The sequence below is a fragment of the Fistularia commersonii genome, chromosome 28 (genome assembly GCF_037954325.1).
Source record: "Fistularia commersonii isolate RoL2024-O1a breed Wild chromosome 28, RoL_Fcom_v1.0, whole genome shotgun sequence".
Classification (NCBI taxonomy): domain Eukaryota; kingdom Metazoa; phylum Chordata; class Actinopteri; order Syngnathiformes; family Fistulariidae; genus Fistularia; species Fistularia commersonii.
The window spans coordinates 9,323,972-9,342,356 of record NC_141311.1 but is presented as its reverse complement, the minus strand read 5'-3'; the positions used below and the strand labels follow the sequence as shown (position 1 = coordinate 9,342,356).

The following is an 18,385-nucleotide window of genomic DNA, read 5'->3' as shown; positions in this document are numbered from 1 at the left end:
AACCCTGCCATCATCCTGAACTAACATAACTATTATCCCAAGATTATAAGAAAGGTTGCCACAAGGGAGGGGGAAAAGCTGCTTTTCTTAATCAGGGATAGAATTATGTGTGAATTCTGAGATAATTACATGAATATTATTTTGATCTAAGCATTAGGGGCACCAGACAACACATATGGACAAGCGTGACGGCTCTCAGAACAGCTGCGGCACAAAGGCACTAAATCCAGGGGAAAATAATCTGAGTGCCATTAACACTTACACAAACATCTGTTTAACACGTCCGAGCTCTTTGTTTAAAGTTTTGCATTTTATTGCGCATAAACAAAGTTAACCAGACCAACGTGTACACAAAAGCCATTTTAAGAGATGCTGCATGCTTTTGGTAATGTATTTAAATAGGTTGATATTAAAACTCAGTGGAAGATAAGGGGAGATTTAGTTGTTATGGAAACGGCCCGGAAATTTTACAGCAATGAATACAAATTCAGCAATGGAGTTTATTTTCTTCATAGTCAAAACATCACTGTTTCCATGTGTGAATGAATGACTGAAGTCCCTCTTGCCCAAACAAATGCGTCTTCCCGGGAAAAAAAATAATCAAAAGCATTAACTGACAGAAAGGGTTGGGGCGGGGAAGGCACTTCACTAAGACTCCAGTACAAGACACAAAGAGATGCAGTGTTTAACGTCGCTATTGTGAATCAACAGAGCGCTTCTGAGGGGTTAGCTTGGCGTGATGCAAAATAACACAGTGAGACTTCACACAAGAGCTATTAAAAAAAAATTCTGAGTCCAGTTTGCAAGCAGGTGAGAAACAACATTTACTTTTAACTTTTTTTTTTTTCATATACTAACAACATAACTCATTACATTTCTATCACTTGATCCAATGGACGTACAGTACAGGGCGTGTCTGACAAACGTTCGGGCTCTGACCGGATCGGGAGGTTTCCAACCGGCCTTACAGTTGTATGTCCATCCATCTCCAGCGTCCTGTGCTGCTCTCTGGCTCTGATGTGCTCTAAATATCTGCCTACAGAACAGAGACACTCCCCCTGGAGGTGGCTGCAGATATTCTACGGATTTCTTGGATTTTTTATTTTCCCTCTCTTCTAGTTGTCCCACCGGCTCTTTCTGCGTTTTGGTGGTTCGGGGACGGCAAAGCTGTTGTCTCCTCGGTCTCCCCCGTCCCTCTCACTCCTCCGATCCTCCCTTTCCCTCCGGCTTCCGTCTCCATTACGGCTGTCGCTCAGACGGCCACTGCTGTGGCGATCCCGGTCCCCGTGGCGGTCACGGTCTCTGTCTCCGTGACGGTCTCGTTCTCCGTGGCGACTCTCGCCGCTGTGCCGGTCGCTCCTATCGCTCCTGTCGCTCCTATCACTCCTATCGCTTCTGTCACTCCTGTCGCTCCTGTCACTCCTGTCGCTCCTGTCGCTATGGCGATGGTGGCTGTCTCCATGGCGACTCCAGTCCTCGGCATGTTTGTCCCGGGAGCTGTCTCTCGGGGAGGGCGGGGCAGGGGGTGCGAAGTTGTGCGGCGTACTGGTTGGACTGGCGGGCACGGAGCTCAAGGAGCCGGCACTGGTGAAGCCGAGCATGGATGAGATGCCACCGCCGGACCGTTCGGAGCCGTTGGCAGGTTCTGTCGGCACAGAGCTCAAGCTGCCGGCGCTGGTCCAGCCCGAGGAACTGTTGGACTTGGTGCTGAGCTTTGGCGGGCCACTGGACGCTGCCACAAAGTGGCTCTTATACTGAGCCTAGACAAAGAGAAAATGAGGACGGGTCAGCTGCCTGAATGAGAAAATGGGAGGAGGGAACTTAAAAGGAAGAATGCTTCAAACTTGATTGAAAACCATGTAAAGGAAGATGAACATTAGGATGCGTAACTGGAACTGGCTACATCTAATGTCACTCTTTGGTATTAAAAAACCCTCAATGCAAGACTACTCATCGAATGTGTCAACCTTATTCTTTTTTTTTCTCCAGGAACATTATTCAACGTTCCATATCCGTGGAATACCACCTACTGCTGTCGTTAAATCTAGATTACAATTTTTGTTTTTTGAGTTGAACAGCTGTGTATGATGCTTCCACAATCATGACACAGCCCGTCATAAACGTTTGTGACACAGGGGGCCAATTCTCTATATCTGCTCGAAATCGGATAATATGTAATCAATTCTGTTTTTCGACCCAGCTCTTAAAATAAAGATGTTTAATGGGTGCAGGGCAACAAGAATTCACCTTAGTCTCATCTAGTAATGTGTAATCAGCCCTCAAGGCTCAAACTGCAAGTAAAATCCATCAGGCAACTGAGTGAAATTCAAATATTCAGGTTTAGGAATAGGAAACACTAATTTCTGAGTGGAAGAACAACCTTTAACGTGAGGAGGAGCAGTCAATTTGGAACTATGTGTGTGCGCTATGCCTGACACAAGATACCCTGAGCTTCTAGCAGCATGGATCTGACTGGAAGATTTCCCCTCGGGTAGCGTTTATTATTGGTGTAACTAAGAGTATTAAGATGGTTGGTGAGATCCACCTGGAAGGCCTGCTTCATGGCAGACATGCGGTCTCCCATGGCCCCCGGGGCCGGTTTGGGGTAGCTTTCGAAGCTGCTGACGGAAGACATCATGCTACTGCCGCGATCCTGCGGAGACAACAAAGCATCAACTGCAGCTCCCAGAATGTCCTCTAGACGTCACTGTAAACTCCACACAGGCCTTGTTTGTTGGCCTCCAACAAACATTGCAAAAGAATTTAAAAGATTGATAATTGGTTACTCACAGAGGTTTCAGCCCCCAAGCCAGGTCTCTCTCTGTAGCCAAGGCCTCCACCTCCAATGTTCAGCTTTTTGCCTTTACCGCCCTTAAACCTCGACTTCCGGAACCAAGGGTTCTGGGAAAATATTCCAAGTTAAATCACTCACTCTCACAAGGAACCAGGCCGTAGCGCATCTTTACGGTGTTTCTCCTTTGGCTCACCTGCATGGCCAAATCCATTAGCTCCTTGGAAACGGACTGGTTTGCCCCCTCCAGATTACGCACAAGGTCACCGGCGAATGAGGTGTCCTTGTTGGTCAGGAGGGTATAGGCCACGCCTTTTTCTCCCGCACGCCCTGTTCGACCAATCCTGTGCGTGTGTGTGTCGATGTCTCTTGCCACATCGTAGTTTACAACAGTGCGAATGGATGGGATGTCCAGGCCACGAGCTGTGGGTCACCATTTCATGTTTGAACAAAATCTGAATACATGACCCAGCCAGTTGTGCATCTTTGAATTATTGAACTTGGGTATATAAACAGACACAGCTTTGCTCTTTTACTGAATTTCATTCACTTGACCATTTTTCATAAATATAACCATGCAAAGATGAGCCAATTTTCAAAACAAGGAAGTGACTTTTGCCTAATCAGTGCCTTTCTTTTTTTTAATATGTGGTCAACTAAAAACAAGTGAATACAAATCAATCATCTTGAGGCCACATGTACTTTAATGCCCTGACGAACTTGAACTCACCTGCTACATCAGTTGCCACCAGAACAGGCAGGTTCTTCTTCTTGAAGTCGCTGATGACCTTGTTCCTCTCACTTTGGTCCATATCTCCGTGCAGGAGACCCAAGCTGTAGCCCTCCTGTGTCAGATTGTTGGCCAGCTCCTCAGAGTTGGCCTTCTTGGTGACAAAGATGAGGACGGAACCCGTGGAGGTGAACTCCACCAGCCGCCGGGTCAGCCACGTCCATTTGTCTGAGCCGCTGTGCAGCATCTCCACCACTTGTGTCACGTCCTCATTGGCCTGGTCAGAGACAAGGGACACAGAATGCATCTGCATTTAGGCACATATCTTTCACATCAATAAAAACTGGACATCCAAATTACTTTTTCGGCAGAAGCGTTATATCCCACATACTTCGCCGATATCTCCTTGCACCACCCGAATAGGATCCATCAAGATGTCTCTGGCCAGCCTCTCGATCTTCTTTCGAAAGGTAGCACTGAACAGAAGTGCTGCGGGGGCAGATGTTAAAATATAATTTTTTTTTAAAAAGTCTTTACATATTTCTGTTGTAACAACATTGACAGCAAAAGAAGAACACTCACTCTGTCTGTCCGGGCGCACATGGCTCGCAATTGATCGAACCTGATATTCTGTCGTGATATGAAAAGAATAATAATAAGAAAGAAAAAAAACAAAAAACAAATCAGTCAGAGTGTGTGCATTGAAAAAGGTTTACAGAATCTCTGACGGTGCTGATGCTGCCAACCCACCAAAGCCCATGTCAAACATGCGATCTGCTTCATCAAACACCAGGTAAGTCACTCTTTGAAGGGAAGTGGCCTTCTTCTTCACGTGGTCGATCAGGCGACCCTGTTTAAACGTATGTCTTCAGTGAGTATGACCTTTACCACTATAAAGCGTGGAATTTCTTCACAGTTGCTACTTCAAAACAAAAATACTAAGATCTGCTCTCACCGGAGTGCAAACGACAATCTCTGCCCCCTCCTGCAAAGCCTTGGCCTGCTCCCACATACTGCCGCCTCCATAAACCGCCACGGAGCGCAGTGAGTAGGCCTTCCCAAAGCGCTTGCACTCCGCGTGGATCTGGGGAGCATCAAACGGACGAAAAACTCTCCTTTAATTGTGCAGAAAACACTCTGGACACCCATGGCGGGCTCTCATGACCTACCTGCTGGCAAAGCTCTCTGGTGGGACACACAATGATGGCGATGGGCCCCTCCCCTTCCTCCAATTCCTTCTGGTCCATGATGTGCACCAGCATGGGCCAGATAAATGCAGCCGTTTTTCCGCTGCCAGTTTTTGCGATACCAATCATGTCCCGTCCAGAAAGAGCAATGGGGACACCCTGCACCCCAAATCAGAAAGGAGCTTGCTTCGTTAAATTATAAAAGTTGCGTTTTTTCACAACCTCAGAATAAACCCTTACTGTACCTGGCACTGAATCGGAGTGGGCTGAGTGTACTCCGACTTCCGGATCTGATGCATGAGCTGCTCATCGAAACTGAAGTGAGCAAAGCTGGTGCACGGTTTAGGAGGGGCCGCACCAGACACCTGATCAGAAGAATGCAAAAATCAGTACACAAAAGCAGAGAAAAATCAAACTCTTTATGTGATTCTGTAATGTTCACTAGAGCCTATACAGCCATTTTGACAAAAATGGGAGCCACCGAGGAAGAGGTGAGACAGTAGCCACTCCACCTTTTCCAGCCCGAGAGTATCGGTGATGTTATAAAGAAAAAGATCAAATTAGTCAAATGCACAGTAAAAATTTCACCCGATTTGATTCTCAATTCATGTGAAACCTACAAATACAGCCCTCCAAATTTTGACACAGATTGGAAGAAAGAACCATTTTGAATTTTTTTTTTATGTCATAATTGTCTTTTAGTACGTTAAAATTCAAATGAGCTTAAAAAGTATAACCACATCGCCACTGTCATTTAAATTGATTTATAAAAAGTGTATTATACACAGAAAATATATTAAAGACACTTGGCCTGTTGAATTTCGCAGAATTGCCTAGACTTACCCGCAAGTTGAGTTTTTGCCTTAATTCCACCACCTGAGTCCCAGTCAGGCAGCTGAGCTCTTCATGCTCGTTGTAGAAGTTTTTCTCAAAGGGTGAGTAGTCGATCTAAAGAGATGCAAAAATAGTAGTTAATTCTCTTGATGATGAAATTGATAAAGTTCTCGATCTGTTCATCAAGCGTACCTCAGAATGGTCAATGGGGGGGAGGGGCATGATGATTTTCTTGGTAGTAGGAGCAATTGGGTTCCCATCGCTATCGTACTCCACATTCTCCTCCTCTTCCTCCTGGGTCAGTCCGGCTGTGGGGTTCTCGGCCATGTAGCGGAAATAGGCTTCCTGCAGAGAGCACAATGTTTAGTGTAAAATAAATAAATTAATTGAAAAAAAAAATAAAATAAGACAGTTTGTTGCATTCAGTTACCAAAATGGCAAACTGAGTCTCACAAATACCTGAAGAAGCACCCAACATTTACACAGGCATTTGAAAAAAATAAACACTGTTTATAATATGATATCACTTAGAATGAGGTCAAGCATCAGTTAAAACATGCTTTGTTTTTCCAGGTCTCAAAACAAGAAAAGAAAAAAATGGAGAGGGAGGTGTTTGGTCTGGGGACCTCTGATCAGCAGTGTGGTGGATGAAGTGTTTTGATGGAGGGCTCACTCACTTGTTCATCCTCTTCTTCTATGTCATCACGAATACCCCTGAAATGACAAGCGGAGAAAAAAAAAACTTCCCTGCGGCTCGTTCATACACTCAAGACAGCCCACATCCCTCTGTGACTATGGCGGTTTTGCTTACCTGTATGTTAATTGCCCCCAGGGAACAAATAAAGTTCTTTGAATATAAATTTGCGGGCACAGAACCATGTCTGCTGGCAGATAATGAACGTGCCACATTTTGCCCAGAAAACTCCAGATAGAAGTGATTTGGTAAGTGGTAGGATAAAGCCTAAATCAGTCGGTGCATTAATTTTGCTTCAGTGAAAAAGGAATGCACTTTGTGCTTTTGCTCACGAAATAATACTACAGCTGCATTTTTTTGTTAAAAAAAACAAAACACCCACACTTAGTTCCCCTAAAAGACGATACTAAAAAAAAGACAGATGAAGTCTTACTTGGCAGACTTCTTCTCTTTTTCCTCCAGTTTCTTCATGTCCTTTGCTGCTTGGTTCTGGAAGAGATTGAAATTGCTTTTTTTTAAGGCCCTGCGTGTTCTTCCTCCCACTGCCATCCAGTGTCAACTCCTCCCACCTCCACTTCAGCCATGAAGGCATCCAGAGGATCGTCATCGCTGTCCGAGCCACCACCAGACTGCATCTGCAGCCGTGTGGGAGAGTTTTCTGCCGGGATGTACGGCAAATCCACGTTGCTGCTGGACTCCTCTTCGTCATCTTCGAAATAACTTGATGAAAAGAGAAATCATTGAAATGTAATTTCAATTTTTAATTTAAAGGGTTTGCTGTTGTTGTAGCCCCCGTGTGTATGAGTGAGTGTATGGGCAGGGTGATAGACTAAAGGAGCACTTACGCATTCTCCTCATCAAAATTGGCTCTCTTAGTCCCTATTTTGTAGAATGACGGCAGCTGCTGGTTCTTGCCATATCCCCCGCTGGACCCCGGGGGTCCAAAGGATGTGTGAGACTTTTGGTTCAACTGAGGCTCCTCTTTTTTCCCTGCCAGTGAAAACCCTCCAAAGCCAAACCCCCGCTTGACACCCGGGCCGCCTTTGTTCCAGTTCATGACGATGCTGTCAGACAGAAGCCAATATTCATGGTGTTAAAAATCAAACCAAAACTACAAAGCAATAATTTATCAAACTGAGGCTTTAATTTGTCTCGCTGTCCTTCGGCTCAGAGGTCAGTGTATTTGATCCTATTCACCTGACTCAGAGCTCTGTTCTGCAGCCAACACATTTTAATACTTTTTTTATTCTGAGTATCTCCTGCCTTTAAACACAAACAAGCATGTTGCTGCAAAGTGGTATCCCTTACATACTCTGCTTGTCTGTCTATTTTGGGATGGTGACCCCTCCGCTGAGGATCTTAAAACAAAAGATTTCTAATGGGAACGAGTGGTGATCGGATGACTCAAAGCAAAGAAACGTTTTTGCCAAAAGACCAAGTGGGGACTTATTGTGGACAGTTTTCTAACCTATTGGTCCAGTTTAACCCCTGCAGACCTGTCACTCTTTGCTGTCACTAGGGTGAAATACGACAAAGCCCCCTCTCTAGACAAGTTTGAAGTGAAAGACCCACCGAAGACATCCCCAATGTCAGACAGGTTTAATTCATTCTCTTCTCCTAACTTGTCGATTGCCTGTTCGGGCTTCTCATTCAAATGCTTAACCTGTTGAGTTCCATTTTTCAGTAACATCAATCCCCAACAATGGACGGAGAGGGGAATATCGTGAGAACAACGTATATCACGTGTTATCCAAACGTTGGGCTACAAAAATGAATCGTGATGAAAAACTACACATCGAATTCCCGTGAGAATTGTAAACATTAGAAGATATTTTTGGTTTCGTATTTCCATGCAGCTGAGCGTCGCGTTACCTTGTTGCTAAGCCGCAAACATCAGAATACGATGGAAACGATACCGGCGTATATTAGCCAGAAAAGCGATTGTGGGATGGATAGTGGCCCCTTGTGTCAGTTTGCCTGTCTCATTGTTTCGAGTCCAACCACTTTGAAGTCGACCGCAGCCTTGAAATAGTGATGTTAGCATCAGCTAGCTTAAAGGCCGCGGACTGAGGCCGAGCCGTGGTTTGGCCGCGGGCTCACGTTCCGCCGTGAATGCGGCGCAGACATGGTGCGTTACCAAACGCGGCGAATCAAATAACCGACTGTAATATGCTCTTAGCTGCTGTCGTGAAACGTCTGAAGCGAAAGCTTGTTTACCTATATAGTGTTTTCCGCTCTTGCTCCCGTGTTTTCGGCGGAACATGAACGGCGTCGCGTTATCAAGTCGCGCGAGGAACTCCTCCCGTCGCTGAGACGTCATCATTACGCGACGCCGCGCTTTCCCGCAGGCTGTCACAAACAACCCACGCAAGGATGGCGAGCTAAGCGATTTATCCACGAATATATTGCACCACCACTCTAAAATCGTTGTCCCAAGCATCTACGGGTGAGTTATAAATACTTTGAAAACAGCCGTGGCCAGTCTAATGTGGGAGGGTGTGCGATTTCGTCGGACAGGAAAGCATTTGTGAGACATTAGCAAGTGCTAGGCTATATCTGTGACGGATCGCCACTTTGTTTGGAGTTATTTTTTTTTATTCTCGGCCTTTTTAAGTATCGCCGACCACTTTTCCTTTTTTGGTCTTTACGCTTCAGTTGCCTCTTGTTTGCCAACGTGGAAACTGACGATTTTAATCAACAAACTGGCGTGATAACATCACCGAAAGTCACGGTGACGCGTTACCGGGCGGGCTGATTTAATTTGATCTCACCGGCCCCGGTGATCGGCTTCATGATATTTTTACACAAATATGAAGGCGGAGAGTCCTGGGAATACTTCAGACTGTTCTTTTTATGATATTTACCATGAAGGAAAAATTCTGAGGCATCTGTCACATCAGTGATTAAACGATTTCTTGTAAATGTATGTATATTTCCACACAAGACTGCACTAACTACAGAGTAACGAGGTTCCATTCTCCTGAAAGAAATTATTCTGAGAGCGTTAGAACCGATCTAGATGAGTTAAATTTGATTGATGACTTTGACGCAAGACATTTTACCAGGCCTGTCCAGGACATCCTCTCTGTTGATTTCCATGCAGGTGGTATTTGCAACCATTTGAGCTTAGAAAAAAATCACACTTGGCTCTGCCCAAGGATGAGACCTTCCCTTAACTAGGTTGTGAAAAAACTCTCCCTTGTTAGATTCTCCATTACCAATGTTTAGGAACAACACCCACTCGGCGACAAAGTATCAGACCATCTGAATTCACACGGTAGGGCCTGCCAAGCGCTGAGGCGTGTGGTGTCTAAAAGTCTAAAGCACTCGGTTGACTCCATAAGCGGCAGAGTTTCACACTTCCTGTGCAACCAACAAACAAAATGTGCCAAGGCCTGGGAATGATATTTTTTTTCCGGAGCTGAGCAGCAGCGTCAAGCTTTGCCAAGCACAAGGCCATGTGTCACGTGGAGTAGTGCAAAGCTGGCTGCCGGTGGAAACGTGTCCTGTAGAGTGAAAGATCACTTCTCTGGCCGCCAGTCAGTCAAGAAACGGTAACCTGACTGACTGTGGAGTTGTACAGAGACGGGAGGCTGTTTGTCAGGGGCTGTGCTCAACTCCTTGGTTCCAGTGAAGGCAAATCTGGATGCCAGGACAATTTTGGACAATTCTCTGTTTCATACTTTGTTGGAGCATCGCCTGAGTCCACCAAGTGAGTCAATTTTTCCACTTGGTTGGACGAGTTCTATATGGGACAACTAAAAACAAAAACCAGACCTCAAACATAACAGACGCTCTCTTGACCAATATCCGGTCCTGACCTCACAAATGCCCCTCTACGTGAATGGGCTGAAAATCCCAGAGGACCCTCCTCAAGACTGGAACCTACTCCCCTATAAGAAGGATGGAACACCTACAAGAGAGATCTTGCCGGTGTCTTGATAGTTTCGTCTTGTTTATATACCCCAATCTGAAGGGTGATTGCTTTTTTTTTAGAGATTCCAGAAATTCCAGAAATCATTTTACCAGCAGGTCGACCTACGGTTTGCTTCTTGGTTTGAATCGACACAATGGAATTGTCTCTGTATCCACAGTTCACTACCAGTGTTATACAGCACCAACCCATGTTGCCAAGCACCAGTGAAGGAGACAACAGACTAATCCTTGAACCTCACTATGGTATCACTTGTTTTCACAGTTTCCCAAGACGGGTTTTCAACATTGTATGAAGGACATTTCAAAGGATCCATGTCTTTTCTTGTAAGTGTTGACAATTTCCTTCTTTCTTTTTCATTCTTGAAATGAGGGCACAGGGCTGAGTTCCCATTTGAATCTAATTGTAAGTCTGTGATTAAATGCAAGTTTTTAAAATATGATTAAAATTGAGGTTGTGTTTGTTGATCTGGAGAATATAATAGATGAAAAGATTTAATTTTTTTGTTTTTACCTGCCAGGCACATTTGTTACCATGATATCACTGTGCCTGGCTATATTTGGAAAACACACGACTTTGACTTGGCACTGTTTGCATCTGAAAAATCTGTGATCTTTTTTATTCTCTCCATTTGGAACAGCATTCTTCAGAGCGCTGCTCTCCTCCCATCTGGGCTGGAGAAAAGATGTTCAAATTCACAATTAGAAACCACTTCAGCCTGTTTCTGCCGCGGTTCTTATGCAGAGCATAGAGTAACCACAATGAATATAAAAGTAATTTTGGTTTTGATTTGACAGGCCCACCAGACAGTTTTTACGCTGCAGGCTTGTATCAGACTCGAACAGTTGTGTGAGAGTATTCTAACGGTTAAATGTCATGTAACTGACAAAAATCCTCATTATTCAGCACCTTCAAATGTGTTTGATTTTTTTGTGGGGCCTTTTTCTTACTACTGCTTGAATTTTCTCCCTCCTCCATCTCTTGTTATTCACCCCGTGTCTCTGCCAGCGTTGGGTATCTGAGAAATTGAGTGTGGAGAGCCTGCGGGATTTGGAGTTGTTTGGAGGTGAGGCCCAAGGTACTGGAAGTACGCAGACTGAACGCACGCACACACACACACACACACACACACACACACACACACATATACACGGTCAATGCTTTGCTTGGGTTGTGTTGCTGTGCTTCTTTGACTTTGTGAGCGTTTGCTGTACTGCTGACTGATCTGTAAGCTAGTTTGACTCTTAGCCTGATCGTTGCCGTCTGCTTCAACTTATTAAAGAGCGGCAAAAGCAAAAAAGTATTTATAAGTAGCTGTTTGCAGCTTTTCCATGTGGAGATACGTTTGCTATTTTGCAGCTAACCATGCTTTGTTTTGGCTAATGTCAGCATTTCATTTTACGTTGTAAAAAAAATGATGAAAGAGAATATGAAATATAAGCACTTTTGAGATATTTATATTGATATTCACATAAGTAACAGCTTGTCTTTTCCAGTCCACGTCACTTGATAGAGCGCCAGGCTTTGTAGTCATTTTGACCTTAGAGGCAGAAATGTATAAATACACTTTTGGGATGTGAACCAGCCTCAAATACATTTTTCCCTACCCACACATGCCAGGAGAGAAGTAGTTCTGAAACAGTGTTGATACAGTTCGAGGGGCACGACCTGCTCGCTTTTATAGTTTAAACTGTCCAGTCCGAAAACATCGTGAAAATCCAAAAGAGCCGTGAGATGAAAGCCTATTAATCCCGTTCCTGTAAATCACGGGCTAAACTGAATTTTACCTGGGGTTTTTCTGTGCTGGGAAGCTGAACTAGTTTTGGCTTCACGCAGTTCCCAGAGAAATTACAGTCTCCAAATAACCCGCTGTACCTCGGGGGCGGGCAGTGAATCCCCGTGAGCCCCAAACCTCCCCTGATCCCACCCGAGAAGATAAAGACGTAGCGCTGCAAGCAAACCGTAGGGTTAGGGGTTTGTTTGGACGGCTCTGAAGTCACTCGCTGCGGCTAATAACAACACAAACGAATTGGAGACAGCTTTTCAGCTGCTGAGCTTTTCTGGCAGTCGGTGTGGTTTTCATCCATGGCCCCTCTGGACTGATTTTAACACCTCACACAGCGGCAAGGAGAGATTGCACTGATCTGGGATGCGCTGATTCTCCTGCGGTTCCGGCTCACAGAGATGGATCAGGTAACCGCAGCGTGTCACCGTGCATTGTTCTTGCAAGATATGATTTTATAAAGTTCTTTTTTTTAATTTTTTTAAAGAGAATAAAAAAATATTCCAGAGAATATGTAGTCCTTCCGAATGGTTTGACAGTAAAAGTCTGAAGGATCCACTTTGACTTTACAAAGTGTTTTTGGCAAGTCATGCGATCCCTGCCAACTTTAATGAATAATAAAATATAATATCAATAATATATTGTGTTTGGAGGAGTCCTGGAGCTGGCATGCCCCATCTTGCTTATTTTACAGCAGCAAACTTCTGGTTGTAAGTCAGTGTAATTTTTGAGGCTGAACATATTTTTTAGGACTACGCCTTCATTTCCCACTTCACCACCTCTTCATTTTCTGGCCACGAAATCATTGCAGTGTTGCATGTTTTGTTTTTTTTTTTTTGGTCAAGGGTGTATTGGCTTTGCACGATTTAGGGGAGTTTGCGGGGTACTGCTGCAGATGTATTTGTTTTGCCACATTGGGAGACATTGATTCAGCTTCCAATCTAATATATACATGTCAGGATGCAGAGTGACCCCAGTGTGTGGTTACAACCTCCAGAGGCAGCACTGTGCGGCTTCCTCTTCACATTGTCATCATTTCATGTGTTGGAATTTTTTCGAAAAAAAATTGTTGCGTGAGCTTGAAAGATGACTTTGCTGGTTCAGACACATAACACCATGAGAACCAGCAAAGGGTATGTGCAAAAAAAAAAAAAAAAAAAAAAAAAAAACCCCAATCCAAACACCTCTTCTGTTTCCCCGCTGCGGGGCTGCTCTAAACACGGATCCTTCTGTCTGTGTGTTTCCATGTCCTCATGTCATTGATGTGGTTTTTCTACCCAGAGCAGGCTCAGGGACTCTCTCGCAGGAAAGTAAGTGCGGTACTCCTATCGCTGCATTAAAGTCCATCACCCCCCCCCCCACAACACTCGCACACCCTTTGTGAATGTGCTTTCATGCATGTGTGCGTGCGTGCGTGTTTTACGTGTGCAGGTTTCTATGCACAGGGAGTCACATATCTCCAGGCCTCGCACATTTTTGTATGCATGAGTAGCCACACTGCTTCGCTCAGAAAGCCTTCGCAGCGCACTCACCAGGGGCGACTGTTGAGAGCACCGTCCGCCCCCCAACCCCCTCTGAAAAAGAGCTCGCTGTCTTCTCACACAGCTTACATGAATGCTCCTGTCAGTGTGTTTTGGGATTTGGGGGGATTTTTTTTGTCCCCCCTACCACCACCGTCACCATCCGCCACCTGGAGATTTCGTGGTTGTGTCTGAGCGCGGTGGTCCAGCGCCAGACCTGGTCACAGAGCCCAGGGCTGTTTGCTCAGCCGACATGATTCATCTACCTACCTTCTGCACCAAAGGCTTCTGCACCAAAAGGCTCTCAGCCATTCCTATCTGGACTATGAATTATATTCTGACTATTCCAACCCCTTCATCCAGATTTACAACTAGTAAGAGGAAGAAAGTCCTTTTAAAAAGTGGTATAATAATCATAACAATGATAGTATACATTATCTATTTAAAAGGAACGATCATATATCATGTGTATAACCCCTTCTAAAGGAAAGAAAGCATTAATTATGTTTTAAATCCAACAAATTTATTCTTGAATCAGAGATTCTCAGCAACACATCCAAAGATTCTAAGAGCACTGCAGACCACGCTTTGAGAAACTCCTCTGGCACCTGTTGTTTTAAAGCTGAGCTCATTCCGTTTCCCCATGGTTGGAGGCGGAGTCAAGTTTAAACGATAAACATCGCCCTCTGCTGCTCCCTATCTGATCATTCCCAAAGCTATCTCACACACACACACACACACACACACCAATCGTGCCACAGTTTAACTGCATAAATCAAAGGTCGTCAGCTGTGAAACCACAGAGATACAATGGGTTTTGGTTTCACACACTCGAAAGAGGCCTGCTTTTTTTATCCGTGTGTGTGTTTGTGTGCGTGCGTGCGTGCTTGCGAGCGTGTATAACACCTAAACAGGTAACCATAGAAACCGTCCAAATACTCATGCAGCTGTCCTCATTTGCTTTCACGGCCTGCTGCTGCAAGTCTGTCCATTTCCACCATTTCAGCTGTGATGAACTGATCAAATTCAGGGCTTCCCTCCTCCCTAGAACGCCAATATATTATCAATTGGATATATATGTATTTATTTATTTGCTAAAATGCACTGAGTTGATGGACATTCTGTAGGACAATCTCTGTTTGTGATTTGGTAGCCTGATGAGAAAAATTGTTCTTCGGAGGACTTTTGTAAAGAAGAAAGAGAAAGAGCTTGACGGCCATAGGCAAAGAGTTTGGGGATATTTTTTTCAGTTAAAGACAGAAATTTTGCCTCGGCCAGGAGTTCAATCTGTGATACAATAGTTGCACGTACTGCGTAGTATTGCTAAGTAATAAATTAGTGGTTCACAAGTAGTATTAAAACAATTGATTATAGTATTCTGGTATGGATTGCAGCAACTCGCCCTTAAACCTGCCGATTGTAGTTTATATGTAAGTTCAGCCTCCTGTCTAATCTTTTCAAAATAATGCTTTTTTTTCTTTTTAGCGCTGCTCAAAGATAACACACCTTGTCACACACACACACACACCCTTCCCCCACCCCCGTCTTCTTAGCCTGTTTTTTCAGTTGCTTCTTTAACATCAAACTCAAAGCTCCAACCCGGTCGTACACTGTTGAGAAGTAAAAGCCGCTCAGTCTTTCCAACCTTCCGTCTCTAGGCCCATGAAGACACTGGGGCGAGTCTGACCTCCCTCCCCCGTCGGGACACCATGGGCAGCTTCCTCCCTGACAGCGGCGCCTACGAGCTCCTCACTTTCATCGGTGGGTAAACCTGCAGAGTAAGGTTTCCAGATTCCAATTTCAGCTCCGGCTGAGCGGGCATCACACACACCTATGGATGGGTTCTGCGCACGCCCTCTGGCCAAAGGTGGCGGCGTCTCAGTCTGGCAGGGGAGGGCTCTGACATGTCGCTCTGGGTTTAGGCCGCGGCCTGGACGACCTGATGACAGTGAACCTGGCGCGCTACAGGCCCACCGGGGAGCACGTGGCCATCCGGCGGATCGACCTAGAGTCTTGCACAAACGACATGGTCACCTATCTGCAGGTCTTTATCACCCCCGTCCCTCTCGTCAACCCCCCTTGCAGACAGAGTCCACCATTTGTCTCCCTGCTGCACTTGTGTCACCCTGTTTTAAATATCCTGCTTTAGCTTACCATCCATTTGATGCTTCTCTCACGCTCATTCATCACGTCTGGCTGACAGGGTGAGCTGCATGTGTCCAAGCTGTTTCACCACCCAAGTATTTTACCCTACAAGAGCGTCTTCATCGCGGAGAACGAGCTTTGGGTCATCACACCTGTCATGGCCTACGGTGAGGAACACACGTGCGGGATGAGACGCTTATGATACGTCTGGTTTGAGTAGCCGCTCTTAACGAACCCTCTGTGCACGTGATCGTCTCACAGGGTCGGCCAGAGATCTCATCTGCACACATTTCACCGACGGCATGAGTGAGCTGACGATCGCCTACATCTTATTGGGTGTGCTCAGAGGTCTGGAATACATCCACCACATGGGATACGTACACAGGTGAGACACTGACCCCTACTCTGTTCCTCACATGGCAGCCAGTGGATGAGCAGAACGTTTGGGCCGACCAGCTACCACAGATACACTGGCACATGTTTCTGAAAACACGTGTTATCAAACTGTAAAAAAAAAAAAAAAAGTGCACAGTCATTCAAAATTCAAATTTTGTATGGTTTTATGATTGAAAAATGCATCCAGCAGCATTGAGATCAACAAATCATACTCGCTTCTATGTGTAGTTTTATTTCAGATGTTTACAGATTTAGTTCAAGTTGCTTTAAGAATGAAAGGCATTTTCTGATCAGCACATATTAAACACCAAACAAGGGATGTTGTTTTTGTTTTTTTTTTTATTTGATCTCTGATGCCACAATGGCAGGTCAGCCAGTTTTGCTGCGCAGGTCCACTGTGTGATCCTTCTCAATTCCCCATATCTGTGTGTGTGTGTGTGTGTGTGTGTGGCAGGAGTGTGAAGGCCAGCCACGTGCTGATCTCCGCAGATGGACAGGTCTGCCTTTCGGGCCTGAGGAGCATCTTCAGTCTGATCCGTCATGGCCAGAGAGCCAAAGTGGTCCATGACTTCCCTCAATACAGTGTGAAGGTGCTGCCCTGGCTCAGCCCTGAGGTGCTACAACAGGTACCGCATTCCCCTGGTGGAACTACCTTCACTCCAGTCTCTCAGTAATATTAACAAGTGGCTCAATTCGAATGAAAAGATGACTCGCGGCTGAATTGTTTGTCTCAGAACCTGCAGGGCTACGACTCTCGCTCGGACATTTACAGCCTGGGCATCACGGCCTGTGAGCTGGCCAACGGTCACGTTCCCTTCAAGGACATGCCAGCTACGCAGGTAAGCACACTTGTCAGATTCTGGTTTTCTGCATAGAATGGTAGCAAAGCACATGAAGAAATCTACTTCGCCTGTTGTTGTGATGATGACCTGATGATCAGATGCTGCTTGAGAAACTCAACGGGACGGTGCCGTGTTTGCTCGACACCATGACCATCCCACCGGAGGAGCTGTCTCTGAAACCGTCCCGCTCGGGGGCCGACTCGGGGATCTGCGAGGGCCTCGGTGCCGGAGGCACGCGGCACTCCAACGGGGACCCTTCCTCGTCGTCAGGACACCCCTACAACCGGACATTCACGCCACAGTTCCACGCATTTGTGGAGCTGTGCCTGCAGCGGGACCCTGAGAAGAGGTTGGCAGATCCCCGTGTGCTTTTGTCGAGTGTCTGATTATTAAAGGGATGAGTTTTTTTTTTTTTAAATCATTTCTCCCTTGTTTTTTTCCTCCTTCTCCCTTCAGACCATCTGCCACCACTCTAATAGGTCATCCCTTCTTCAAACAGGTGAGCTGGTGACCTTTGACCTAATTTTACTCTGTGACATGACAAATGAAGGCTCGTGTTCAGAATCTTAAGATTTTTTTTTTGCCTTCAGATCAAACGGCGGCCCTCAGAGGCACTGCCTGAACTGTTGCGTCCAATTTCCCCCCTCGGTAGCTTTGAGGGCGCACAGCAGCAGGACTCCCCGTCTGGCCTGGCCAGCCTGGAGTCGGGTCTTGGTCACCTGGACGTGGACGACTGGGACTTCTGACAGTGGATGACGCTGTGGGGAAGACACTCCTCGGATTTTTAGAGGGGAAAACTCTTCGGTCAGACTGAATCATTTTTTTGTAATGGAACCCCTTTGCAAATAACTCCAAACTCAAACTGAAAAGTTACTGTTCTCAGATAAAGGGTTGATAGCCAGCAGCCATCTTGCCTCTCTGATGTCTCTTGTAGGCTTTTGACCTCTTACATATGCACTGAAGTTTGCACTGCACTGATGGCCTCTTCTCTGGCACACACACACCTGCTTGCAGACTCCCCTCACCCTCTTGGGACTCCTGCAGTCCCCCCCTGAGGAATGTCCATGAGCTCAGTCCAAAAGACTTCATGAAGTAAATCTGACAAGCTGCTACTAAATATTCGGAGGTGTCCCTCTACCTCTTATTCGAGCTTGGCCTCTCGACACCGCCCAGCTGCTCAGTAAGACTCAGAGACCACCGCTGGGGTCCGGACAGCCCGGCGAGACCTCACGGTACCGGACGGGCGGGTCTGATATTTGTTGCCTCAGTCAATAGCATGTACACATTTCTCTGCTCTGCTGTGAACTCAAGTCTGAGGCTTTATGTGTTGCATCTATTTGGTTGAACGTCACGCTTTGTGTCTTTAAACACACCGCGGACCGTGGCGTATCAAATGTGTGAATGTCGCGGCCCCGCCTGCTTTGTCCTGTCGCATGTATTTTTTGAACGTGAGAGCAAAGCAAACGTGGTGCAAATGTTCAAAGTTGAATTTTACAATAAAGGGTTTACTTAAGTGTTTGAAACTGATG

General features: G+C 45.7%; 2 protein-coding genes across 10 annotated transcripts; one reads left to right on the top strand and one right to left on the bottom strand.

Moving 5' to 3' along the window:
• Nucleotides 1–291: 291 nt before the first annotated feature.
• Nucleotides 292–8,573, bottom strand: ddx42 (DEAD (Asp-Glu-Ala-Asp) box helicase 42). 2 transcript variants are annotated; one of them, XM_086176304.1, is made up of 18 exons: nucleotides 8,454–8,573; nucleotides 7,082–7,300; nucleotides 6,806–6,956; nucleotides 6,670–6,725; nucleotides 6,220–6,256; nucleotides 5,735–5,887; nucleotides 5,552–5,656; nucleotides 4,954–5,073; nucleotides 4,691–4,867; nucleotides 4,477–4,605; nucleotides 4,272–4,371; nucleotides 4,104–4,151; nucleotides 3,913–4,010; nucleotides 3,522–3,798; nucleotides 2,988–3,214; nucleotides 2,791–2,901; nucleotides 2,546–2,653; nucleotides 292–1,760 (listed from the first exon to the last, which is right to left on the bottom strand). In XM_086176304.1, exons 2-18 carry the CDS (start codon nucleotides 7,291–7,293, stop codon nucleotides 1,116–1,118), a joined length of 2,754 nt encoding a protein of 917 aa, XP_086032430.1. In that variant the 5' UTR covers nucleotides 7,294–7,300; nucleotides 8,454–8,573; the 3' UTR covers nucleotides 292–1,115. The 2 variants fall into 2 exon arrangements, with proteins under 2 accessions (XP_086032430.1, XP_086032431.1); XM_086176305.1 differs by lacking the exons at nucleotides 6,220–6,256; nucleotides 7,082–7,300; nucleotides 8,454–8,573 and having other exon boundaries at nucleotides 6,806–6,867.
• strada (STE20 related adaptor alpha) lies at nucleotides 8,557–18,379 on the top strand. 8 transcript variants are annotated; one of them, XM_086176308.1, is made up of 14 exons: nucleotides 8,557–8,682; nucleotides 10,435–10,496; nucleotides 11,179–11,236; nucleotides 12,292–12,363; nucleotides 13,235–13,263; nucleotides 15,132–15,234; nucleotides 15,396–15,517; nucleotides 15,677–15,785; nucleotides 15,880–16,003; nucleotides 16,469–16,640; nucleotides 16,749–16,853; nucleotides 16,955–17,205; nucleotides 17,313–17,355; nucleotides 17,447–18,379. In XM_086176308.1, the coding sequence occupies exons 2-14, from the start codon at nucleotides 10,485–10,487 to the stop codon at nucleotides 17,600–17,602; spliced, it is 1,356 nt and encodes a 451-aa protein (XP_086032434.1). In that variant the 5' UTR covers nucleotides 8,557–8,682; nucleotides 10,435–10,484; the 3' UTR covers nucleotides 17,603–18,379. The 8 variants fall into 8 exon arrangements, with proteins under 8 accessions (XP_086032434.1, XP_086032433.1, XP_086032432.1 ...); XM_086176307.1 differs by having other exon boundaries at nucleotides 11,179–11,248; XM_086176306.1 differs by having other exon boundaries at nucleotides 11,179–11,257.
• Nucleotides 18,380–18,385: the final 6 nt, after the last annotated feature.